This window comes from Mirounga angustirostris, unplaced genomic scaffold, assembly GCF_029215605.1.
Source record: "Mirounga angustirostris isolate CCGP_5_RB_7025 unplaced genomic scaffold, mMirAng1.0.hap1 SCAF_7, whole genome shotgun sequence".
Lineage (NCBI taxonomy): Eukaryota > Metazoa > Chordata > Mammalia > Carnivora > Phocidae > Mirounga > Mirounga angustirostris.
This window is the reverse complement of record NW_026991715.1, coordinates 55,121,728-55,148,608: the sequence shown is the minus strand read 5'-3', so window position 1 is coordinate 55,148,608 and position 26,881 is coordinate 55,121,728. Positions and strand designations below refer to the sequence as shown.

At 34.2% G+C, this 26,881-nt stretch overlaps 1 protein-coding gene across 2 annotated transcripts in view; it reads right to left on the bottom strand.

The window, feature by feature from the left end:
- Positions 1–2,963: 2,963 nt before the first annotated feature.
- The window catches only part of TNPO1 (transportin 1), a 97,176-nt gene continuing 73,258 nt past the window's right edge, over positions 2,964–26,881 (bottom strand). For both annotated transcript variants that reach the window (XM_045896309.3, XM_045896315.3), the window contains exons 14-25: positions 25,591–25,762; positions 24,294–24,380; positions 22,784–22,891; positions 22,493–22,651; positions 22,325–22,412; positions 19,664–19,762; positions 19,347–19,442; positions 16,432–16,507; positions 15,452–15,551; positions 12,255–12,329; positions 10,984–11,126; positions 2,964–8,735 (exon numbers count right to left, since the gene is read on the bottom strand). In XM_045896309.3, the coding sequence (XP_045752265.1) occupies positions 11,019–11,126; positions 12,255–12,329; positions 15,452–15,551; positions 16,432–16,507; positions 19,347–19,442; positions 19,664–19,762; positions 22,325–22,412; positions 22,493–22,651; positions 22,784–22,891; positions 24,294–24,380; positions 25,591–25,762 (1,168 nt within the window). In that variant the 3' untranslated portion in view covers positions 2,964–8,735; positions 10,984–11,018. The remainder of the gene's footprint in view (positions 8,736–10,983; positions 11,127–12,254; positions 12,330–15,451; positions 15,552–16,431; positions 16,508–19,346; positions 19,443–19,663; positions 19,763–22,324; positions 22,413–22,492; positions 22,652–22,783; positions 22,892–24,293; positions 24,381–25,590; positions 25,763–26,881) is intronic.

Here is a 26,881-nt window from a genome sequence, read left to right as displayed (position 1 = left end):
TCGAAACAAAAACCTGTTGCTTATCTTCTGGGGAAAAGTTTTTAAACTTTAGACAATACGAGCTTCCTATCATTTAGGGAAGTTCTGAATCTCTGGCCACTTTGACCTGCCCACTCTTGAAAAGCTTCCACATTTCTTGAACAATTTCAGTTTTTAGGAAACAAAGCTACTTGGCCTTGAGGCAAAGGAAAACCTATGGGCTCTCAACCCTTGGGCAAAGAACATAGCTCCTATTCTGATTTTTCTACACCCGTCAGTCTGCCCAAATGACTTCCATGGTGCTAAGCTAAACGCAAAGTTCTTATTCTATACATCAGGGTATCATGGTGCTCTAGTTTCATCATTTCACACTTCAGTGTTGGGAGTGTGTCTGGTTTAGTCACCATCCGTTTTTCCCGTCCTCAAACGATGTTCACCTCCATGGTTTGAAACACCACTAATACATTACCAGTTTTCTATCTGTAGCCAGGTCATCTCCCCTGCACTCCCAACTGCCTACTCTACTTCGCTCCCCACAGGCAATATCTCAACCCAAATGCTAGATTTTTTTCAATTCTAGTTAATGACATTTCCATCCTTCCAGCTGCTCAAGTCAGACCAAGCAAGAGTCCTCGAGTTCCCTCACAACCCATACCCCTATGCTGGCAAATCCGGATTCCTCTTTTAAAACAAATCCAGATAACCCTTCGATGGTTCCTTGACTCAGATGCAAAAATGACCTATACTTTCAGGCCCCTTCAGTTACCGATCACAACTAACTTCTCCCTCGAACCCAGCCCTAAAGGTACACCCTTCTCATTTGCATGCCAAACATGCTACCATCTTAAGGAATCTGTCTTTATTGTTCCCTTTACTTGCAATACCCATTCCCAAACATCCCTGGGCTTGCTCCGTTTTTGCTCAAATGACACCCTTTAGACCTTTCTCTATCTCCCCTCATCTCATTAAAAATATCAAGCCTCTCTCCCACCACTGTATCTTCCATCTGTATTTTCTCCCTGGTATTTTGCCACCATGGAACTCACTTATTTGCATTCCTACCAGAGAATCTAAGTTCCATGAAACCAGGGAATGTGCCTGTGACAGAAGATTTAGACAATTGTTAAATATGTAATAGGAAAACAGATTTTGTATATTGAATTTCCTAAAGTTAGAAAACCTTGCTATTAAATTACAATTTATAGCACACGGTATCGCCCACTTAAGTTGCTGCCGGGTATGGAAATTAGTTGTATTATCTGAAAGGAAGCTGGGCCACAGCCATCTTCTTTCAATATGGCAAGTGCACTAAGAAATCACTGCAGGCATACGCAAACATTTCAGCATGGGGACATTCATCATGACTTTATTTCTGAATAAAAAATGAGGACATCTGAATGTCCATCACTAGTAGTAAGACGGTTGTATAACTGTCCATGCAATAACATCGCTATCACATCCATGTATATTAACAGGCAAATTTGGATACCGAGAACAATGCACCAATTCACTATCTTCCTGTGTGCACAGTAGTCAATTCTTAAAATGTTTAACGAAGTTCTTCGAAAGGCAACATAAAGCTTGAAAAGAACGCTTAGAAGAAACAAACTGTCAGGGAAGGATCGCTGTAATAGGCATGGAACGAATCGCATAAAAGCCTAAAGGCTCTTAGTATACCAATTTTTCCAGTTGTCACTTTTGCCAATGGCTTAGAACTTGTGTTGAATTTCTACATTGTAATTTGCAATTGTGTTGGACTGGACATCAATGTGGATGTTTCAAGAGGTTCTTTTACATCAAGTGAACACAACTCAGATCAAGGATTACAAAACGGCAGTCACAGCTTCAGCAGTTTCTATTCAACTGTATGGGAATGAGGCAAAGTCCATATTCAGGAGCTGTCTAGTTCAAATGCTTCTTTTCCCATCATTCCTAAAGAATCAAATGTACATTATGGGAGTCACATGAATTATGAACTCATCACAAGATAAAAATGCCTGTCAGTTCAAAAGGAAGTATAAAGTGAAAACATCATGAAGTTTGTATTTCAGTCTCACTAAAATGTTAAAGACTTACCAAAAAAAAAAAAAAAAAAAGATTTTTTAGCTTCAGGCACAATTTCTGAGATTGCAGCAGCAAATCAGGATCCTGAGTAACTAATAACTAGGCTGCTTTTGAGTATCCTAAATCCTGAAATCTTACGTTCTTTCTTGAAGATGCGATTTGTATTTTAGAGTAAGATACCACCCAAGTTTCAATTTTTTTTTTTCCTCTCCAGCACAACTGAGGTTATCTCAAATATTTTCATGAGCAGGTAACAAAAGGAAAGAAATCTGAGGAGCCTCATTTCCCTTAATGTTTTTTGGGTTGCACTGATCTAATTTCAGGTTCCTTCCTTGTTCTGAGATGTTCTAAATCTCAAATAAAAAAAAGACTATTCAACAGCTGTGCACACATTTCTCCTGAAATGTATTAATACATTTAATTTTAATTAGTCACATGCAACTGTAATAATGGATTACAACCTGACCACTATTTTTATAACTATCAATTTCCAAAAACCAAGTCTGAATTTTTTGAAGGATAAATAGGAAGTCTTAATAGGACAAACATTCATACACATTCATGCAATCTATCCTTACAATGTTTTATTCAGGACTTCGTCTTTTAATTCCTTTTGCAGAGCAGTATTTTTTCCCTCCTCGCCCACCAAGAGGTGAACCTAGAATCTACTGTTTAGAAAATACACCAACAGCAGTTAAAAACGTGGGGCAAAAATTTTTACTGAATTATACAAATAAAAAAATACTCCATTTAAAAATGGTTGTCAAACAAGAGTGTACTATGTGTAAGTTAAGAAAAAAACCTCAAATGAAAAAAAACCCCAGAGAACAAAAAACAACACAACAAGACTTATCTGGACCCAAAACGGGGGGAGGGAGGGAAAGCTCATTTCCTTTCATTAAAAATCAGAGTGAAACATCTATAGTTAAACAACTTTATTAACATAGTCAAGCAGTGATTAACATTCACATCTATTATGTCACATCATACAAATGTAAATACAAAATTACTACAGTACAATATATATTCTCTGCATGATCCAAAATATTTGGTGGCCCCAAAAAACTCTCTTTAAAATTCAGCAGCTTATCAAAAATTAAAACCATATTCTATTTAAAATGAAGATCTGTTAGCACAGAGTTAGACTTCAAGAAATATCAATTTAGTACAGTTTGAGAAGTTGCAGGAGGATATATTTGAAGGACACATTCTAACATAGTGTGGCAGGTACAGGAAACATCAGATTTAAAGCTTTTAAGCATAACTCATACAACCTAAGTTGTCAGCAGAAAGATCCAGTTATTTATAACTAAAGCTAAAACTACTAAATTATTGCACCCAATGTTAACATGAATATTAATTGTAAAACTGCTTTATAATATGAAGTGAAGTCATTAACCACGTTTAAACATCTCTTCTCACAGATGATAATCTATTAAGTAAAATTAATTACACAGTATTGTCTAATTATTATCTCCATAAAAATCATCCAATCTTAATTTGGTTATATATCCACATAGGAAAACATCAATAAGGTAATATGGGGAAAGTACAGTAAAACCCCTTTATGAGGCTGGAATTAGGAGGGGACAAACACTGCCTTATAGGCTAACCATGTTATAGTAGGCTTTGAGGAAGATACTTAGATTTGCAAAACAACTAACTCTGCATAATACCAAGCCATAGTAAAAGGGGACTCTATGGTAGATGAACAAAAATTTTAACGAAAGGGAAAATACTATTTTCCTAATTAGTGATACAATGCTTGGCAAATAGATTTGGTTTGGTTTTAAAATATACAAGAGGTGAAAAAAACATTCACCATTTTAACTTCCCTCAAAATCGTGCATACAGTTTTTTTTTTTTTTTTTTTAAACACAATACATTCTGGGATACAAATCACAATAAACAGCTGCTATAATTAAATGTGTACCTTAAAATTAATATGTATAATAATTAGGCATAAAGATGAAGAATCTTCTACATATAAGTAATACCAATGGGGGAAAGGTCTACATAAGACTGAAAAAATTAGTCACAAGTCACCTGGAAAGTGTACAAGTGAATGACTTTTATGTAAAATTTAAGAGGCATTAGAAATATCTCCATATTTAATACAGTATGAAATGTACTAAGGTATACAATGCTCTTGCATGGTATAATTACTAGATGATATTGTTACACAGCTCTTTATTGATCTGATTTTTCAACTAGATTATCCCTTAATCTGAAGACCACAGTTTTAAGATTCCAAGGCCTACACTTCAATAACAGTACTATAGCAACAGTTAGTGTTTTCCCCCTTGTGATATTTGCAAAAAAACATAAACAAAAACACCTCAATAAGCAAAGCCATATGTATTTTAAGTACTACTAAAGAAGGACTTAAATTGCAGTTATGCATGGTACACTCTTCTCTTGGGAAGAGTGTCTTTTGCACCGTTATCTGTTAATACATTCAATATGAATAATATAGATTATATGAAGCAAAAAACCCACTTTTTTCTTTATGGCAAAGGACTAAAGTTAAATTTAGACTAAAGGGCTTAAGATATAATTAGTTTAGTTCTGGCATTTAAGCTATGCAGGGTAATTTAATATCGGACAAAAAAAATCCATTTTCCTTTCTTGAGGGTTTGGTGAAAAGGAGGACCAGATCGAACTCACTCAAGGTAAACCTGCATGCAAAAGGCTTGCCAGGAGGGATCTTGCTACCCTAGTCTGCTAGAGTAAGGACTGGAAAATCCGACTAAATGCAAAAATTCTTAATGAAATACACTAAAAAACAAATTAAGTATGATGACCCCTTATAAGCATATGTCACCAAAGCAAAAAGGATACAAGAGTATTCACCTGAGATAAAACTTGTATCTGAATATTCCGTAACTGAGTAGACAAAGCATTTCAATAGAGGAAAGTCAGTTGAAATTATTTTAAAATATACATCTGATCCTATTTTACAATATATGCAATTTAAGCAATTCAGATCAATGAAAAAGTCTTAACAAAAAAAATCACAGTGTTTATCAATATGTTAATTACAAAATGTAGGCTACTTATTTTGTTTTTAAGATGTAATGGCTTGGTTAAGTGTCTTAAAATCTATTCTTCTGAAACCTAACTTGCGTCACAAAATCAAGTAGCAATAATGTAAAGCATCAGAACTGGCTCTTAAAGATTATTTACATGTTGATTATTTGGGAAATAACCAACTCAAAAATATAAAAAAGTGATTTTTTTACACAGTATGAAGTTATTAAAGAGATTAGACAATACAAAAAGCAAAATTCTTTCCTGAATAAATGAATTCTGTGGCACTAAGTTCACCTGCTAATGGACTGGCTACGACACTGAACTGCCAAACATGCATTTAAATTATATTAAATACACTTTCTGTTTCCAACTTAGGTTGATCAGCAGCTTTTGTTCTGTTAGAATCCTTCAAAGAGAGAAGCTCGAACAGGAAAAAGAAGGCATATATAAAACAGTAAACACTGACCTCCTGAGGTTCCTACAACATAAAAATATTCAAGTAGAAAATCTACATCACTTAGCAGCGGCTATTTCTGTAGTTGAGCACACTAACAGCACTTTAGTGTGTAAGGAGCAGATGAAGTAAGCCGTGCTTTAAGCATGCCAAGAGGCAGAAACACTGGAATGTAACAAAGACAAACACAAGTTCATAGACATTCAGTCAACATTCAAAACTATTAAGACTACACCACAAGAATTAAGTTGCTTTATATATATCCCATGATGTATTAAGTTTTATCAGAATAATAAATGCTAAATCAGAGCTTACCTCAAAAGATAACTTAAATGGCTTCTGCAAATTCCTATGCTATACTATGTATCTGAAATATAAATTAGGGAGAAACAATAACCTCAAGGGGGGAAAAAACACAAAAAAACCCAACCCAATCAGGTTGCCAGTCATGTTTACTTAATTTTATTTTCTATTTTTAAATTAAATTTCCTTTTAATTTAAAAACAGTTAAGCGACTACAGAAACGGGCACATTCTTATGTTATCTGCTTAAGTGAAAACCAATTTTTAAGCAAATAGGTGACAAATTGCTTTTCAGTCAATATAAGAATTGTCAATCACAGGTCCAGATAACTTTATCGAAGGTTGTTTTTTATGTTTGTTTTAGTAAAGTGTTTAGAGAAGAATTTTGCCATATCTTTTCGACTTAAAATTTACTTACTCCAGAATACTAAGATATCTCCCATATCAAATTCTAAAAAATATTTGAGAAAGTACAGACTATCACTAGGATTTAAGAATAAAATAGCTACTTTAATCAGGTTTTGAAGACTATGAAGCAAATTTTGAGCTCCCAGTGAAGCAAGGTACTAACTAGAAAGCAAAATGCTACATACCCTTTGGATCCAACTTATAATTAAAAAAAAAAAAAAAAAAAATTGGACATTGTAAAATAGGATTTAATTTCAGGCTCTACAGACTGAAATTTGCAAAGCCAAAGTAGAGGAAAAAAGGTGAAAGAACATGTTTAAAAAAATACACACATATACACACACACACACACATACACACACAATAACAAAAACCTTTTCTGCATGCTACCATGCATCTGAAATTTTTGGAACGGTATTTTTAAATTCACACACACACAGCTCAAACTTCAGTGCAATGGCTGTATCATTCAACACCTTTAGAAGAACAGAACCATGCAAAGAGGAGCAACTGCTTATAAAAATGGTTATTCAGGATTTATTCCGCAATGCAAAGGTGACAAACTAAAATATAAAAAGGTTGTTATGGCTTAACATTTTTGTTGCAGATTAAATATGCAGCATTGAAAAATGGAAAGGTGTGGCTTCATCTCTGACCAGCAGAGTTAAAAAGAAAAATCTCTCCATTTTCCTTCATCATCATGGGATACACTGTTCAGGCAATCCAAATTAATAAAGACTTGCACTTTCATATGGACACAAGATCAAGTGTACCAGTTAGGTTTTCACATTCACAGTATATAAGAAAATACACATGGAAGGAAAAGTAAAGGGTTAACTTAACAAGGATTTATTCACAGGAATACATGTAAGTAGAGAAAAATAACAGAAAAGCTAAACAAATGAAATGAAGAGGATCCAAACCAACTTTCACTCTGTAGCTTTTTACTTGCACCCTGTGTGCATATATCTAGGGCACAGAGGGCCACCAACATGCGCCAATACAGTGTAGGAACCCTGCATTACATCCATTAACTTAAACATATCTTTAAGATCATGCTTTGAACAAAAAAAGAAAGCTTAGAAGGCAATATGTTGAGTGGGAATAAACACTGAAATATAGCAATCATGTCTTCAACTTCTACAATTGTCTTTATGTGCCGACTAACATTTATGCAGCCTCTTACAGATCTTTTACCATGTATTGTAAGTTTTAGCAGTTCTGATAACATCACTAGTAGTATATAACCATGCAGAAAGCACATCACACTGACAGCACATCGGCAAAGATTCTGCACAGGTATATCAGCTTTCCACATTGTGCAGGTTACACACGATACAATATCAATCTTACTCCTAACAAGATCCTAAGAAGATATTTCAAGGCCTAGCTGTAAACTACAGTACTTTATATCTATATTCTTAATAAAAATAAAAAATCCACAAATCTTAAAAAGGAATTTTAAATGCAGGGCTATATTGAATTGGTAAACTGCAACACAAACTGGCGCAACAGAGGTAAATGAATACCAATCTCACTCTATGTGATGCAAGCATGCTACTTTCCCACTAATTTAAAGTACTTTCAATCACTATGAGCCAGAATGCATGCCTGAACCTTAAACTGCACTTTAAAAAGAACGTCTTGGCCTAGAAATTAAATCTAATGAAGTACAACCATCAAATTATATCCACTACATTAATGTTATAATGCAAAATCAAGATGTCAATCTTTAGTCTGATATGCCCAACCCCATTTATTCCTCCCTCCCTGCCCACCCCACAAAGGTAAAAGGAGTGACTCATTTGGCATTTCACAGGGTGCTTCATTGTTTATATTTGTTTTGTTTTATTTCCAACTTTTTTTGGGGTACCTTAAATTGTAACTTCCAAGAACCTGCTTCTACTATGGGTAGGCAAGCTGATTTTAATTCTATTAGCTTCATTTGTGTAGTTCTTCATCAGCATGCAAAAAACAAGGCCCCAACACGTGGGAAAATTTATAAAAATCTTTAAATTAAGGAAAAAAAAAAAAGCTTCTTTACTGTTTGTAACCCCCATTCTTAGGTTTCCTTTATTGTGCGCTATAGAATTTTTCCTCTTTCTTATTATCCCTATGCATCATTTATGTGGTTCTTGTTTTGGTACAATTCCCCATAATATTCCAGGATGTACTGTTTTGTGAGTAGACTGAATAGGTTTTGTTTTTTTTTGTTTTGGTTTTTTTTTGTTTGTTTTTTTTTGTTTTTTTGTTTTTTGCTTCTTCACATCCAGTGCGGAGTTGTAATTGGAGACAGATTTCCACCCACAAAGGCTCCAGATGTTAAAACGTTTCCCAACATCGACTTAATACAGTGACGGCAACACCTCCCTCCCGCCCCTCCCAGTAGGGTTGGGATTGTACTGTATTCCCTACTGGTTTACCCTTCCCCCCTGTAAAGGGTAACATTTTCCCTGGGTGCAGAGGCTCCCTCATAGTCTCCAAGACTGAAGGACCTGTAAGAAAACAAAACAAAACAATTTTATATTTTAACAATGGTTTCTCTTAAAGCCAGTGAACACAAGATAAATCAAGTAAGAATGCTACCTCTAACTAGAGAAAATGAAAACTGGACAAACTGCCGAAGATCATGCTAGCAGTCAATGATAACCCATGTTGCTACCTTCCCCTATGGCTTTCAACGGTCATCTACATCAGATATGAAAACTGACAGCAAGCTGGGCACATGCAGAGAGATGTGTGGAGCACTACATTATACAGATGAAATTCAGGTGGCTGCCTTCCTTGGAGGATGCTATCAGTCTAATTTCTTATCCCCCTTAGAACAATGGGCCCCAGTGGGAATTGGTTATTCTTCACTTAACAAGTTGCCTTACTTTTTTCAAAATCAAGTAACACTTTCTTTAAAATAATCCTTTACTTGGTGAGAATGAAAACATTATTATTATTTTTTGCCAATATGTCCAATATTAAGCAAACAAAAATTCTAATCCATCAAAAAATAAAAGAACATTACTTCCTGTTGGTTGTCTGGTGTTCTAGCTTAGGAGGCAACTAAAGGTGTTCACACTGCACTAAGGTTACTACATTCAGTAAATAGCAAAAAGTAAATTTTAACATCTCCTTCTAGACGTTCCTTATTAATAATTCTTCTAACCCTATCCTACTCAGTCGTTTCCTATGTTCTCAGACCTCTTGATTTTCCTGTAAAGGACCTTTTCAACACTAGCAGTTTTAGTGATTCTGAAGCACATTAAGAAATAAAATTAGATCACTAGGATATTGTAACCAGTGCCTGACAGTGGTCCTTTCACAACAAAAATCTACTGCCCTCTCATGCCAAACACTGGACATAGATGAAGACTGATGTGAATTCACAGAGGACGATTAGCCCATCTGTGGGAAAGTGCAAGCAGCACCTTTTCTCTGCCTCTCAAAAAAGGCAGAAATAGAAGATCGTGATCTACTTTTACCTCTAATTAGAAAGAGGTAATTATTTCATGCCTTGTCTCAGAACACGATCAACTCAATAAATTCATAATTGGTGATATGATAGAGATCACAGAAGTTAATAAATCTGAAAGTGCTAAAGACTGCTCACTGTTGTATCTTTCAGGCTTTGATGTTAAGAGTCATTCCTCATCCATTACATTCTCATGATTTAACATAAAGACGATTAAGCACTATTTCAAAATGCTAAAGCCACAAAACAGCCAGAAGGTCTCAAAACTACAGGGGGGCAATACACAAAGGGCTCTGAGATATTCCAGAGGCTGCGAGTCCATTTCTATTGCCTTGTAGGTTACACAGCATGTATGTGGAAATCTTCCCAGGTTTAAAACCTAGCTCAAAGTAAGCAAGAGAGCAAACAAAACTCCAACAGAGAAGATAATTAAATTTGGTGGACATCTTCTGGACACACATTCAGTATACTCTCTGGTCCTCCAGTCAAGTGTGTCTCAGAGTTCACGTTCAAAACCTAAAGATTATCCTTGTTCACTGTACTGACCCATATTCCTAACATTTATTGAGCCACCTTAGTGTGTTAGGTAATATACTAAGTTCTGGCATCACATATAGTTTACTATTTAATCTTCAAAATAACTCAATGAAGGAACTGAAGCTATGAGATCAGGATTGTTAGTTTAAGTACAGAAAACTGAAGGAACAAGAGTCCAAATGGACTTACCCCTCTACTACCCCAAATCCAAACAGACTCGTCCATTGTCCATTTTAAAATATAGTGCAGGTCACATGGTAGGTGCTCAATAAAATACATGTTGAAAAATGAATATTAAATATTCCTATCTACAGAGCCCAAAACTAGTTGCAATTCTAGCGAGTTTTTCTCAAAAGCTCACACCATACTAGTCCTTGATATATCAGAGATTATAAACCCACAATTCAAAATAATGTTTACCCTGCCAAAGTGAATGTGGGTGACTTCTTATAGGGCAAAAATTTAAAAACTGGGATTAGTTTGTTGAGTAATCCAAATAGCATACTAACTTGGTTTTCTTTTTACTCAGGATTCAAAGTAGAACCATGCATTTTACCTTGCTTGCTAGTTTCTAAAAAAAAATTCTCTAGCCTTAAAGTAATTTTAAATTTCAAGTCTAACACTGCATGAGTTTTATTCAACCTCTGTAGAAAACATACAGCTTTTATTCTACTCAGTATTTTTAGATTGCAGACCTAAGTTTCTTTACCCTGAAAAACTCCCACAAACTTCTTACAACTTACCCCTAATTATGGGACTGCAGCTTAAGTGTATGAGATTAAACACCGTAAAAGGCTGCAAGACGCTCTTTTAAGGGAAGCGGAAACTGGTCAGAGAAACGCCTCCAATTTTCATCCCCAACTTGATTTTTAAATCCATGAAGGATCTGCAAAAAGTGAAAAAAATCATTATTCATCACTAAGCAAGAGAAAATTCCAATCTGCAGAGCTTCTGAAGTAAAACACTACTTATTGACTTTATTTTTCTAAAATTTTATCCATTTTATTTATTTTTTTTAAAGATTTTATTTATTTATTTATTTGACAGAGAGAGATAGCGGGAGCAGGAACACAAGCAGGGGGAGTGGGAGAGGCAGAAGCAGGCTCCCTGCCGAGCAGGGAGCCCGATGTGGGACCTGATCCCAGGACCCTGGGATCATGACCTGAGCCGAAGGCAGACGCTTAACGACTGAGCCACCCAGGCACCCAAATTTTATCCATTTTAAATCAATGATTCTCAAACTTTGTTGGATTCTATATCACATGTCTTGCCTAAAAGCACCTCATAATATATTCTAAACCTTGCTTTTGAAAAGTTTAGAATTCAAGCAAGTGTCCTAGTAACAGATGTATGCGAAGCAAACTCCGACCTATCACTAATGGAAAACAAACAAGAAAGTACAGAATTCACCCAAGGGATAAAATTTCCATGCCACATTAAGTTTTTTCAAATTGGAAACATACAAAGCTTTAAGTTCATGTCTGCAACCACAGTTGACTAATTTTAATAGGAGAGGATTCAAATGGGTAACAACATTTTATTTCTTATTTTGTTATGGTTGAGTACTGACTGGAATTAATCCAAAGGGACACTACTAAAACAAAGAACTATACAGATTTAATCCCTGTGGAAACCACTTCAGATTTACTTTGTTCAATAGTTTACATTATACTCCAAATCAGTCAGCCATCTTTGAAAATACATGCTATTTTGGATAGGTAGAATAATGGGACCACATGAATCAGTGGTACTGCTTGAGAAAATATCTTTGAAGTGTGTCCCCTATGGATACGGACTCACTGTTGTACCTTAAGAAAAGATCAAGCCAACTTCTTCGCCAAGAACAAGGGATATGGATGTGTGTGTGTGTGTGTGTGTGTATATATATGATCTACCAATATTGATTCGAAGCAGAGTCTAAGTTTCATATGAAATATAAAAATAATTTAAACTGTCCAACTAGTATTGTAATAGTCCCAAGATGTTTATCATAAAGACTTTATGGTTACCTTACCTTACAGAACATGTCTCTCAGATCATCTTTTGGGTTAATCCACGATGCAACAGCATCACAAAAAAATATAAAATCCTGTAACAAGCAGGAAATACACCTTAGACTGCTACTTGTCAAATACAGCAAAATGTACCTATCATGACAGAATCCTACCTCAAAAAAAACCATTTTTTCTTATTTTTTAAAAATTTTATTGTTATGTTAATCACCATACATTACATCATTAGCTTTTGATGTAGTGTTCCATGATTCACTGTTTGCGTTTAACACCCAGTGCTCTGTTCAATACGTGCCCTCTTTAATACCCATCACTAGGCTAACACATCCCCCCAACCCCGTCCCCTCTAGAACCCTCAGTTTGTTTCTCAGAGTCCATAGTCTCTCATGGTTCGTCTCCCCCTCCGATTCCCCCCCCCTTCATTTTTCCCTTCCTACTATCTTCTTTTTAACATAAAATGTATTATTTGTTTCAGAGGTACAGGTCTGTGATTCATCAATCTTACACAATTCACAGTGCTCACCATAGCACATACCCTCCCCAGTGTCTATCACCCGGTCACCCCATCCCTCCCACCCCACCCCCCACTCCAGCAACCCTCAGTTTGTTTCCTGAGATTAAGAATTCCTCATATCAGTGAGATCATATGATACATGTCTTTCTCGACTGACTTATTGTGAAGATGTCAATGCTACCTAGAGCAATCTACACATTTTAATGCAATCCCTATCAAAATACCATCCACTTTTTTCAAAGAAATGGAACAAATAATCCTAAAATTTGTATGGAACCAGAAAAGACCCCGAATAGCCAGAGGAATGTTGAAAAAGAAAAGCAAAGCTGGTGGCATCACAATTCCGACTTCAAGCTCTATTATAAAGCTATAACCTTTTTTTTAAAAATCAACTATGATAAGGAATTATAAAATAATGGCTGTCCCTATTATTTCACCATCAAGGAACCTCTACTCATTGTTTATATTGGAATGTGCTTTTGTATTTTTTACATCACAGAGCCCCAGTCTAGTAAATATTTAGCACCAACAATGGAATGAAAGTACCAAATGAGCACCAATTTTAAAAACCTTCATTTGCTGAAATAAAGAAATACATAAATTCAATAATCTCACAGTTCTGACTGGCCTAGAAATAATTTAAAGCTAAGTATATGTCAAATAAGCCTGATTTAAATTTTTCAGTTTCAGACTGAAACTTAAAATGACCAAAAGCTAGAAGGAAAAACTAATTATGTAGTTTAGGTATAATTAATACCTAACTCAACCCAACCCATTGCAAACAAAAAAGAACAAAAAAAATCCAATGCTCAATTACTAGAAAAAACTGGGTTATTCTCACTACAAGAACAAGGTGACAAAAGGTATATACTTTAAATGTTTCATTTAAATATTTTTCAGTCTTGACTATCATACTGAAACAGCAGTTCAATACAGAGCATTTAAGATATCGCTTATGTTCTGATATGTCAACTATTTAAAATTTTACTGTCAGTGAACTTTCTTAATTTAAAAATTTACTGAATGATGTGCATAAAACACATATTTAAGCAAATAAAATTCCAAATGCCTGAGGTTCATGGTTTATTCAAATCGATTCCTTGTCTTCCAATATCAAAGTCTGATGTTAAAAATTTAAATATACACATCTACAATTTGTGATTAAAAATTTAAACATAAATAAAACATAAGGTATTCTTTTAACCACATCCAAATAAAATATGTAAAAAGCAGAGATTTCTACCAACCCTTAAGTTGGTAGTGATTTAATGACCACATATATATGTGTGTTACTTACTTTCAGAGTCTTAAACGTTAATTCAAAAACAAACAAAACAATAAAATTCTGATGGGAAAATGCTTCTTCTTAATATAATATACATTGTATCAGATAACTCTAAAACACATTTAAGATGACACAAACTTCTTAAGCATTGAAAAAAACTAGAAACTTAATTCCAGGAATTTATTTTGCAACTAGGAACTATTTCCAAAGATAGTACCGGCTTGTTTTCATACTAAGCTATTGTTTTACAAATGTGAAATTAGTCAAAAGATTTTTTCCATTTCTAATTTGTAAGTTTTCAATGCCTATCACAACATTAATTTGAGTTTTATAGCTGGTAATTAATAATATTTCTGAACAAATTAACAAACAACACAATCATTAACACAAGACAGGAGGTATCAAAGAGTATTAATTAAAAGATGTTCAAAGCATGTATCTCCTGGAAACGAAAGGCTATTTTCTTGAAAATACCTCCCATACTTTCTTTTCCTTACAATTCATCTGCTGAGCAACCTGGGATACTTAACCTAGAGTTCCACCGCCTGCATTTTGTTGAGTTCATACACACGAGGTCAATCAACATGTTCCTCTGTTTTGTGTGTCTTGCAATTTGACACTTGGATCCAGAGGTTATCAGACTCATATATGATACTTTTGCCAAATAATTTTTTTAAATGCTAAAAATGTCCAGATACTATCTAAACAAAGACAGGAAACAAACAGAAATAAATCCTAAACTTTCCAAGTTAAAGCAGTTTCATTGGTTAATTCAGTATTCTGAATACTGGAAAAAATTTTTTTTTTAAGATTTTATTTGTTTGACAGAGACACAGCCAGAGAGGGAACACAAGCAGGGGGAGTAGGAGAGGGAGAAGCAGGCTTCCCGCTGAGCAGGGAGCCCGATGTGGGGCTCAATCCCAGGACCCTGAGATTATGACCTGAGCAGAAGGCAGACGCTTAACGACTGAGCCACCCACGTGCCCCCACTACTGAATTTCTAAGTTTAATTCTGAATAAGAGAAAGTAACCTACTACTTGGGTCACTCTCTTAAGTGTAGCTATCTGGAAATTCAACAAACTGATACTCAATGAAAGGAGGCATGTACAGAGTGAATGTGGATGAAAGATGCTCTGGCTTAATATAAGGCAAGAATATAACTTCAATATCCTAATGTACTATTTACTTCATGACAAAAAAAGATTTAGGGAGTCATAAACAAGTATTATCATTTCAAAATATTAAGAAGTATACAACTTTTTAAAGATAATTTTTTATTATCTTTCAAAAAATATGCAATATATGTGATACTTTCATAATTAAAGTGTTAAAATAATTCACCCTTTAAAGTTTCATTATTCAGAACATTAAAAATTGAAAAATCTTTGTGACATCTTACTTGGATTACTCCACTGGGATTCACACTGATCATGGTACAAATCCCACGAAATGCTGAATCCTTTTCCTCATTGTCCCTTATGTTTCTCAGAGAGGTGCACCTATTAAATTATAGAACTGAGATTAGCATTTAAGTAAAAAGCAGGTTTAATCACAATACTAATGGACAGTATTTAATGGAATAAGCACCACAGTATAGATAATGTTTAGATTCAAAGAATTTTCATAATAAGCTTTCTCATTCTTCCTGCATGTTTGGCCCATCTAATCGCAATATAGTGGAAGCCTTGAAATTCACATTTTCTTATTAATAGATTGCATCTATAAAATGGACAGTTGATTTTAATCTCCCATTTAAACTATTAATGAGGTTGAGCCAAAAGTAAATTATGAATTTTTATAACTGCATTATGACTTGTATTCCATTAAACACTACTAAAAATGACTTGAATTGAAAGATTATCAATTGAAAGAAGCAGAACATAGGATTTACTGCCACAATATAAACTATTATTACACAACTTATGGTGTAGATGTTTAACTTTAACATTAACAAGCAAATAAAGTTTTTATACATAACGTAATTTAAACATGTATTTCTTAATGCAATCCAAGTTTTCAAATTAATTCTAAAAAAGAAACAATGCAAAAACCTAAATTTATAGAATTTGCATGCATCTTTATTTTACTGGTGGATATTTAAATGCTTTTCATGTATAGTCAAGCTTTTTAACACAGCAAGCATGTGACAATCTTATCCCATGCATCAATTAGTCGTTAGCCACAACATAAAATAAATATACATGACGATGCTACTGAAAAACCTCACAAACCTGCTAGGACAAGATTAGTCACATGGTTGGCAATGATTAAGGATTGTGATTTTTGTAACCAACTGAAAATATATCTAAAAGTGAGATAGAAAGAGAAAGAAAGAGTGAAGAAAAATGAATTAAAAAAAAAAGATTGAATAATACACACCAGGGTCTTATAAACTGCTGTAGCATGGGGGCCACCTCTTGAGGACAAACGTAACCAAGACGACCAATTGTTATTGCTAAGGTAACGCAATCACGGTTATACACCACCAAACGCCAACCAAGACATGAGCAAATGAGGGGGAAGGAGAAAAAATAAAGAAAAAACAACAAATAACTCAGAAACAGAAACCAACAGAATTTGTGTATGATAATAAACATAAGATTTCACCAGTGCTGTTTATTACCACCCCCTAAAATAAGGGGCAGCAACATATATGGCATACTCTTGGAAAAAGGAAAACAAAAGGAATTAAAAAAACTTTAAAGGTTGAGAGAACACCAAAAACCATAATGAATTGCTTTTCTCGCTCAATCAAATAAGATGTTCTGTTAATAAAAAGATGAGCGATTAAATGCATGGATTTAGAGATTCTCCATTCAAAGCCAGTTGAAATTTCAGAATTTAATAATGAAATCTATGTTTTTCCCCCAAGAAATATTAGTAAATGTGAATGATTACATTTCTGAATTGTTTACTCAAACACAGTTCTCAGAAGTTAAAACAGTTAAAATTACTTCTCTATGTCTTTTTAAATAAGTGATTTCCAATCTTCCAAAATCAACTAGGAATTTAATCGCAATTTAGGTAGTTTTGTTTGTTAACATTTCTAGTGGACCATTTGTTGCCTGATATCAAAATCAACCATCAAATTTTAGGTGTTGCAGTATGCAACCAATGAATGAATTAGAAAATTGCTGTGCTGTGTCAAATTCCATTCCAATTAACCTCTGATGGTGATGATAATGGTAACAACTTGGATAACAGCCCACTAATTTCACAAACCATATTTGACAGGAAGGAAATTTACAGTCCACTGTAATGATGTGAAATGTGGACGAAAGGAACAAATAATCTGTCTTTGCTATATAAAAGGCATAGCACAAACTAGATAAAACATTATACTGATCACATGCTAATATTTTACTTAAAAATTTCGAAGTGGGAATTACTCAAACATATTCACCATCAAAATTCATTCAGGAAGTCCTTAAACTTACGAAGAGCTAAAAGAAGTTGCAACTCAGAACTGCATTCTGCAATTCAAAGGTACATACATATAAATACATTTATACACAACGGGAAAAAAAATACAAACAGAAAACAAACCATAAGGTGCTTTAATGGTGTTCTCTCAAAAACTTACAGGTTAACCTTTCATAAAAAAAGGGTGGGGGGGGGTAAAGAAAAATGTTTAAGGATTACTTGAAGCAAACTACACAGATAATACTAAAATCCAGCAGATTCATATGAAGCAAGAGAAAGAAAACCTATGTTCAAAAGACACAAACTATGCAACATTCTCATTAAACAGGCAAGTATGAACAATCCAATGAAACATGCGATAAAGCAGATGATGGTCCATTGAAAAAGTTCAGTGTAGGATATACTAATTGGAAAAAGAGCAAATAACTGCATACACTAAGGAATTGGCTTTATGAAATATTAAGAAAACGGTAATTAAGTTGCTAAAATCTACAGACATTAGCCATTGACAACGGTTTTATTTTTGTAATTAACATCCACCCGCCCCTTTTGGATAAGGAATAATGGAAACATTTTTTGCAGCCCCTTGTGATAAGATTACTCCAGTGAATCACAAGTGTTTTTTCAATCATATCAATTGAATCTGTCAACTTGATGGGCATTATCAACTACTTTTTGGTTTAGATTAGAATCATACTTAGCATATAAACTTATAAAGCCAATTTGTTAAAGGAACTGTCTAACAAATTCACAAGCTGATATCCCACAAGAAACTTTAATATACATTACATTCAACATTTATCTGCAGTTATGCATTCACATTTAAAAATAAATAGGAAATTTCTTTAGGTTCAACAGTAATTTTATAATGGCAAGTGTTCCAAATCTGAATGTCATGTATAGGTACTGCATTCTAAAGAGATAAAAACCTGACAAGACTTCATAACCATACATAGATTTTTTTGTACTTTTCAGCAAGAAAATCTAATTCACTTTATGATATAAACAGTACCCATACAGCCAAACAGCTATATAACTGTTTCTTAATTCAAAGATTTCCTTCCATACCAATAAACATATCAACTTTAATCACATTAAAAATACACTTTCTATAATTAAAAAATATAAAATTAAAATGTCTTTGAAAACAAAGTTTTCTTATTTAGAAGACCTTATTTTAATCTTTGTCCAATATTTTGGTAAAACCCTCACTGACTATGAATATATTTACTGGAATTATCTTAGTTATATAAAGAAAAGGATGTGCCTGATTGAAAACAAAATTCACATCTTTTATCATTATTAACAAAAATCAGGGAGGGTGGAAAGAAATCAACCTGAAATGTGTTCTATAGTATGGAAGGTACTCTTTAATATCAACATGCTCTCTATAAATGCAAAAGAGAAACAAGCCTCCTGAATAAAAACCCTACAAGGTACTGCCTAAGTTCTCAATTTGAAGGAAAATATACAATGAAATACAAAATACACATGCCATTGTTAACCAATTAGCCCCTACACTGATGTCTATTTTTGGCCACAGTTTTATAGATTAAAAAAAAAATTACTTCCCAGCTGCCAGTTACTCTCTGAATTAATATAAAATTAAAATTCATATTGTTCAATAGTTATTTTAGCTAGGGTCCATTTGAGGGAGTATTAAAACACAGAATAGGGGAGAAGTGTTTTTTAAAGTCTCTGAAAATTGGTTATGCAATACAGTTAAAACAGTACATATCATTACTGAAATCTCAAACAGCTGTTAATAAGCTGGGTTTCTAAAGCTAGCTTTGCTTTGGTTTCTCTACGCATCTTAACTTTAAAAGGCAAATAGTTTTCTCTTCACCATTAACAGTTCAGTCATATGGTACCTGTATTCTCTAACAACGTCTTTGGTGTGTTGGGTCTGTTAATGATTTCTACAAGCTGGTGCAACACCATAGGAATATAAGGCTGCATCTCTATACCTAAATCACCCCCAAAAGAGAAAACAAAAGAGAAAAATTTTAATGTTAAAATATCAACATAAAATACCTTGCTCCCTTTATTAACTGTGACATAGGTTAATAATAAATTAATAATAAATATATATGTATAAAACCCACTTAAGTTAAAGAGAAAAAGCAATTACAAAAATACTAAGACATCTAAAAATTTACAGTGCTTTTAAAGGGGAGAAAGGTCTTACCCATTTGAATGGAGATTTCTCCAATTGCCCATGTGGCATTATTGCAGACTGAAATGAACTCTGGATTTAGGTTGGTTCCCAGTATAGGCATGAAATCAGCTAGAAAAAAAATTTTTTAACAACTATGTAGTAAACTTTTCAACAGCAGTGTATTGTGCTTTAAAGGAAATCTACTAGGTGGAAACTGAAATCTAGGCAAGAAATAGCAATTTTTAAAAGGTTTGATAATATATAAAGTGAAAAAGGCATTATTTGGCCACTGAACTTTCTATGAAGTAGACCAGGAAACATAAGTTTTGGTCTATTTTAGGTATCTATTTTAAAAGAGTTGGTCAGAGTAATTGCTCATCATCAGACGGAAAAAATTCAAATTAAAAATGAGGAAAACATGATACAACTTTCTTCAAAGCTAGTTTTTCACACACACAATTTTTTTTAAAAAATCAATGATTTTGGCTTTTAAAGTAACTTTGACCTTAGTGCTCAGATTATGGTCTCTAAATATCATTTTCCACTTAAAAGGAATGAGGGCTCTCAGAGAAATGTCTCATTGCAGGCTAAAGGCAGGAAATGTACAAAACAAGCCTGGACTATTTTGTCATACCAGGAAGGACTAAGGAGCCAGTTTGATTAAGCTCCCACTGCCAGTGGTAGGACAATTTGAGCATCATGAATTCATACTGACACTCAAAAAAGAACCAAACACAAACAAAAACTGAACTCCGAAACACAATATAGATACCTGTGGAAGATGCTGGGAATCAATTCATTATTTTGAAAACTGGTAAACAAAGAGAAAGAATCAAGTAATTATCCTGCCTCCCCTATACGGTTTGTACCTCACGGTAATAATACACTGGTATGAGAAACGTCTCTCTGTATATATTCTCACTGTTAAATCAAGAATTAGAGTAGCATCTTTTTAAATCCCCAATAAGTTAGATTTATTTATTTTTTTAAAAGACTAAGAGAGTGTGAAAACGAGAGAGATCACAGAGGGAGAGGGAGAAGCAGACTGGCCGCTGAACAGAGAGCCCGATGCGGGGCTGGATCATAGGACCCTGAGATAACGACCTGAGCTGAAGGCAGATGCTTTACCGAATGAGCCACCCAGGCGCTCCAAGTTAGAGGAGATTTAAGCCAGGGTTTCTAAATCTCAGCAATACTAATAATTTGGTCCAGATCATTCTGCCATTGCGGGGAGGTTGGGGCGCATGAAGGGTACTGTATCATTCGTTTAATGTTTAGCAACGTTCTTTGCCTCTACCTACTAGGTACGAGTAACATACCCCCAGGGTTAAATAAAATGTCTCCAGACACTACCAAATGTTTGGGGTTGAAGGTGTTAAAATTGCCCCTGGTTGAAAAACCCTGATCTAGAAAATAATCATCACGGTCGATAACATAAAAAAACAAACAAAACGATAACTAGACACAGTGTACCTCCTGAAGAAGATATACATGGTTTATAAAGTCTTAAAAAAAAAAGAAAGAAAATCCTTCATACAAGTTTAAATTCATAAAAACTACATCAGGTGGTAAGTATTGGTAGAAAAAGCTTTCCATAAAGTAAGAATTCATTACACTTTCACTTAAAGTAGTTAGGCTTAAACTTGAGGGTTTAATATAGCATAATTAATGTTATTATTCAAAGTTCAGAAATACAGTTGTTACTCAAAAGCACAACTGGGAATTGGGTGGGGTTGGCCAAAGGGTACCAACTTCCAATTATAAGTCAGTCTTGGGGATGCACTGTATGACATGATGACTACAGTTAACAATACTGTACTGTATATTTGGAAGTGCTAAGAGAGGTCTTAAAAGTTCTCTTAGTAAGAAAAAAAATCTTTTAAGTATATGAGGTGATGGATGTTAACTAAACTTACTGTGATTTTGCAATATAAACCTATATCAAATTATGTCATATACCCAAAACTTAAACAATGCTATGTCAATCATATCTCAATAAAACTGGGGGGCAAAAAGCCAAAAAAACCCGCAAAGTACAGCTGTATCAAATGAAAAAACCATTTCAGGTCCATGCTTTAAACCATGGTCCACTAAATCATGTATCATAAGAAACTAGCATCCAAAACACTGGGATATAGAAATCAAAGAAAACCAAAAACCCATTTAATCCATGATTTTGAAAGCAATTCAGTTTACGTTATTCAAGGAATCCCTTATTATCGTCACAAAAGGCTAAAGACAAATGCTATAATATTAAAACAAAAACAAATTATTTACTTTCAAAGTAAATTGTTTGAAAAGTTTCCTATGATATCTGAAAAAGTACACTGGTTTATGAGAAAGACTATTACTACTTGTGGGTACCTCTAACCCCCCCAAGAAGGCGTCTACTCAAAATTACCAGTAAACTAGCATATTGTACCAAGGTTTTGCAGGTGGCATGTCCTTCACACTAAAGTAATACTTTTCCAGCTTTTCTCCAGTCATACGACTGCAGCCTAATGAGCTGTTCAAGTGATTATGAATTCAAGGAAGCAAGGGTGTTCCCATCCTACCTGCTTCACTCAGAGCAGCTTTAACTAGTACATTTATAAATGTTGGGATTCCATGACATTGCAGTTTAGTAATACAGAAATATAACTGATGTAAAACTAATGTTAAGCACATCATAGCAGTAGGAAATATTCATACCTATACAAGGCTTAACATGCTGAAAGCAAGCTTTCGTCAGGTCACCTAACAGGGCGAAGGAACTCTGTCGAACTTCTGGCATTTTATCCTACAAGGAATAAGAAGAAATTAACCCCAATGTGACACAGAGAATCAGGTCTTGATACGTTTTAATTTAACAAGTCTCACCTGCATGCATTGATACATTAGTGTTAGAATGTTACTTCGGGCTACTAGCTGTTCAATGTTGCCTCCAAGTCCTTCAGCCAGGCCACTGAGTAAATCAAGAGCCACTATCATAAAATCTTTATCAGGAGCCTCATATTGATCTGGTTGAGCATTGTTCAGCTGAAATTAGACCAAAAGTTTTAAAAAACAGTCTGAATCAATTAGATTAAAAAATTTGTATACATTATGTCTACCCTTAGAAAAATGTTTATGATGCCAGGGACGGTGGATATAAGTATTGTTTAAAAATACCATGGCTTGTGCAAGAGTCTTCTGTACTAGGTTTACACAACGCTGGTACACAGGTTCACAGTATGGAAGGAAACCAGACTGCAGGGCTGTGGCAACTGAAGATAGGCACTAGAAAAAATAAAGTACAAATGTAAATTTCTGGATATACTTAAAATTATGATAAATGCTTAAGAGCATACTCAGTAAGTTTCTGGTCATTTATGAGCCCGCTCTACTATTCTACAATAGTAGGTTATCTTTTCAGACCTCTCCTTTTTGGATGCCACTCATTGCTGTTAAGTTTGCTGCTGGTAAAGGGAGGTTTCCTCAAAAAAGTTTCTGTAATGAACATTATCGTTAGAGAACCAGGTTAACTATTATGTATGCTTATTTTTTCATCAAATATAAGAGATATCTGTTTATCCTCTCATCCTGCTCAACGATATGGGTGGACTTTTTTTTTTTTTTAAAGATTTTATTTATTTTCGAGAGAGAGAATGAAAGACAGAGAGCATGAGAGGGAAGAGGGTCAGAGGAAGAAGCAGACACCCTGCTGAGCAGGGAGCCTGATGTGGGACTCGATCCCGGGACTCCAGGATCATGACCTGAGCCAAAGGCAGTCGCTCAACCAACTGAGCCACCCAGGCGCCCGATATGGGTGGACTTTTAATGGGCATATTCTGAGCCCCTGCCTTAAAGTAAATTAATGATTTTTCTCGTTTTGTTGGGCCCAGAATCAGCCATTGCTTAGGCATGGAAGTTTTTACTTCTCTGGCTAGGGACAAACTATGGCAGAAGTGATGACCCCTGAAATGACAGGGGAAACAAGAATGACAAGGATTAAAATGGCTTTACCAGTATCAATTCATTTATCATATTTGATTGCATGTTCAGTTATTTGAATAACATCAACTATCAAACCTCAACCTGGACAGAAAGGGTATGAAACAAAGTCCCTCCCTTACCAGCATCAAGACTCAACGCTACTTCACATTTGACTATATGTCTGTATATACAATAGGTATAGAACACATTAAATAGTTGTGTGTGTGTGTATTTATGTGTGTGTGTGTATATATATATATATAGCTATATAACATAAAATAATTTGAACTATATTGTCATGGCATAGCTATATGTATCTATATAAAAAAATGCAATTAAATACAGGACATATATATGCGGATATGGAAAGATCTCCAAGATAACAGATTATCACTGAAGCAGAGCAGGTGAGAAAACATGTAATATAATCCTTGGACGACCTTAAGAAAAACAAAATGAAACAAAACAAAAACAAACCAACTTAACACATCCATTATGGTTTTTCTATTTAACAGTATTTCTTAGTATGGATGTACCATAATTAAATAAGGGCAGTTACACACTTATTCAGCATTTTTGACAGAAATGGTTCAAAATGTACATCTATTAACATTTTACTTCTCACATATCCCCACATTTTATATTTACACGTGTTTTTGATGAAACACACTATTAGATTAACTAAAGGTTACCCAGCTTAACATACCTCAAGTAAAGGGAAGAGATCTTTATCTTCATCCTTTAACATGTTCCATTTCTGGATCAGCGGAGGCATTAGCATCTGAATATATTCCTATTTGTGAAAAACACATAAAGCTCCACTATCATATGTAAACAAGTCCATTTTGGGTCTATGAAAATTAAAATCTGTTTAGAGTAATTGTGTAAAATCATTACTGAATGCATTTTAAGACTCAGTCTGCTCTACTTAGCACCTTTAAAATTTTTATTTTCCACTTTTATATAACCTTGTTCTATTTTTAAGTATCTTATATCCTTTTTCAAATAAAATGTATACAAATATACCACTACCCAAAAATTATTTGATCATAATCAGGGATAATTTGTGTAAGTTTTACTCTGAATTTTTTCAGTCCTGGAGCTTATAACATGTAGTATGGTCCTTGCTGTATACTATGTTATAAATTACAGGTAAACTTACAGAGGCATTTGCATAAGAGTCACAATCATTTAAGTGTCTTTATTTAAACTTTAGAATCCATAAATACTAAATAAACAATAGTAATCATGTAAACAAGGGGCACAGATTCCGAAGGGTCTAACACATTCAGAAAAACATTCTCCAACCCCTGCACACAAAACAAAACCAACCAACATCGAAGCAAACCCACAAACAAAGCGTCCTGCACCAAATTTTAGGTATAACTTCTATACACAATTTTTTAAAGACTTTTCATATAGCAATTATAAACGTGTACTCTATTCCTCTGCTGGGAATTTTCAGCCTGAAATTCTATTATTTAAATCCTATTTAAACAAAGCCAATTCCACCATCCTCTTTTTAATTCTACTAAAAACAGAGTTTGGATCCTTGGCCATATCACTATTTAGCATTTCTAACTAATTATTATCCCAATTTCTAACTGTCTTATCTTAGTGTATATTCCCCATACTTCTAAGTTCCAGTCAGAAAACAAAGATGTCTAAATGTGGTACTCTAAAGCTTTAATATTTATGAAGTGGTAGATAAATACTTGGAATTAAGTAAAAGCTGAAACCCACATGTAAGACCTTTATCATCCCTTTTCTCAAAAGTGTTGGTGCATTCATGTGATATGCTGATAGGATTTCCACACCAAGAACTTATTTACTTTTAATACTATCTAAGTAAATATACTTGCTGACTTCTTAAGATCTGTATTATTAAAGTAGCCCACACTAAGTGTTCACATCTCCCCAATTTCATTTCTAAATATATGTTAACCTTTTGATTATAAATATGGTACATATTCTTTTCTTAATAATTAATCACAGATACTCACTGGTTTGTTTAAATGATGTCCTACTGAATCTGCTAAAGTTCCTATGGCATCATAAAGAATGAGCAGGTTCTTATGCTGGTATTTACTAAACGCGAAGACCAAGGTATCAAGTATATAAGCAAGGTAAGGAACAAGTTCCGTACAAGCCTCCTCTTCTAAGGTAGCAAAGGCACTACAGTTAAAAAAAAAAAAAAAAAAAAGAGAGAGAGAGAGATTATTACTGCTGTAGTTTATGACAGAGATAGGAAAATAAGTCTATAGAACATCTATTTACACTTTATATGCCTATCTCCTTACCTCACCATACCAGAGGCTTATTTTTATTATTTCTTCCCTATTTCTTTCAAAGAGGCTGTCACCTACGGGCATTTGCTTCACTACAGTAGTAAAATCTAAAACTGTTGTTGGTTCTTATATTCAGTCATTCAACAAATTTAGCATAGTGTCATGACCTCCGAAATGTTTCTCTTAGCCGGAGGGGGAAATGGGATGATGGAGGTGGTCAAAGGATACAAATTTTCAGTTGTAAGAATAAATTCTGAAGATCTAAAGTACAGCATGGTGACTATAATTAATAATGCAGTGTAGTATACTTGCAAGTTGCTGAGTGTAGACCTTAACTATTCTCACCACACAAAAAGACTTACTTAAGTCAACTATGTGAGGTGATGGATGTCTTAATTATCTTGATCTTGCTAACTGTTCCATAATGCATATGTTTATCAAGTCATCACGCTGTACATTTTAAATACATGGATTATTTTTGTCAATTTTTAATCAATAAAGCTTACAAATGTTGGTCTAAAGTTCTACACCATACATTAGAATGCACAGTGTGTTTGTTACTACAGATTTGCCTTATGTGTGGCTTACCTACTAAGACAAATATACACAAAAGGCAAACACTCCAGAGTCTGAGTAGTTACTTCAATTTAGGCCTAAACTTGTTTGGACTCCAAGGTGTACCTGGCTCTTCGTTTCTAAAATTAAGGTCTGTATTATTTTCTATTCTACCCACTCACAGCAATTTCCTAAAACATTAGGCCATTTATTAGTGAAAGCCCAGTCTTAAATTGTGAACTATGTATGTATATCCTTTACAGCACTTGCCATGAATTATGATTATACAGTTAGTTGTTTAGTATTCTATACTAGCCTCTAAGTTTAAAGATGGCAGGGACTGTAAACACAGCATTTAATATATGCCTAATGACTAGTAGAGAGTTAAAAAAAAATCTGCAGGAAACCAAACATAATCTGTATCCGCCCCTCATTTAAAAAAAAAAATGTA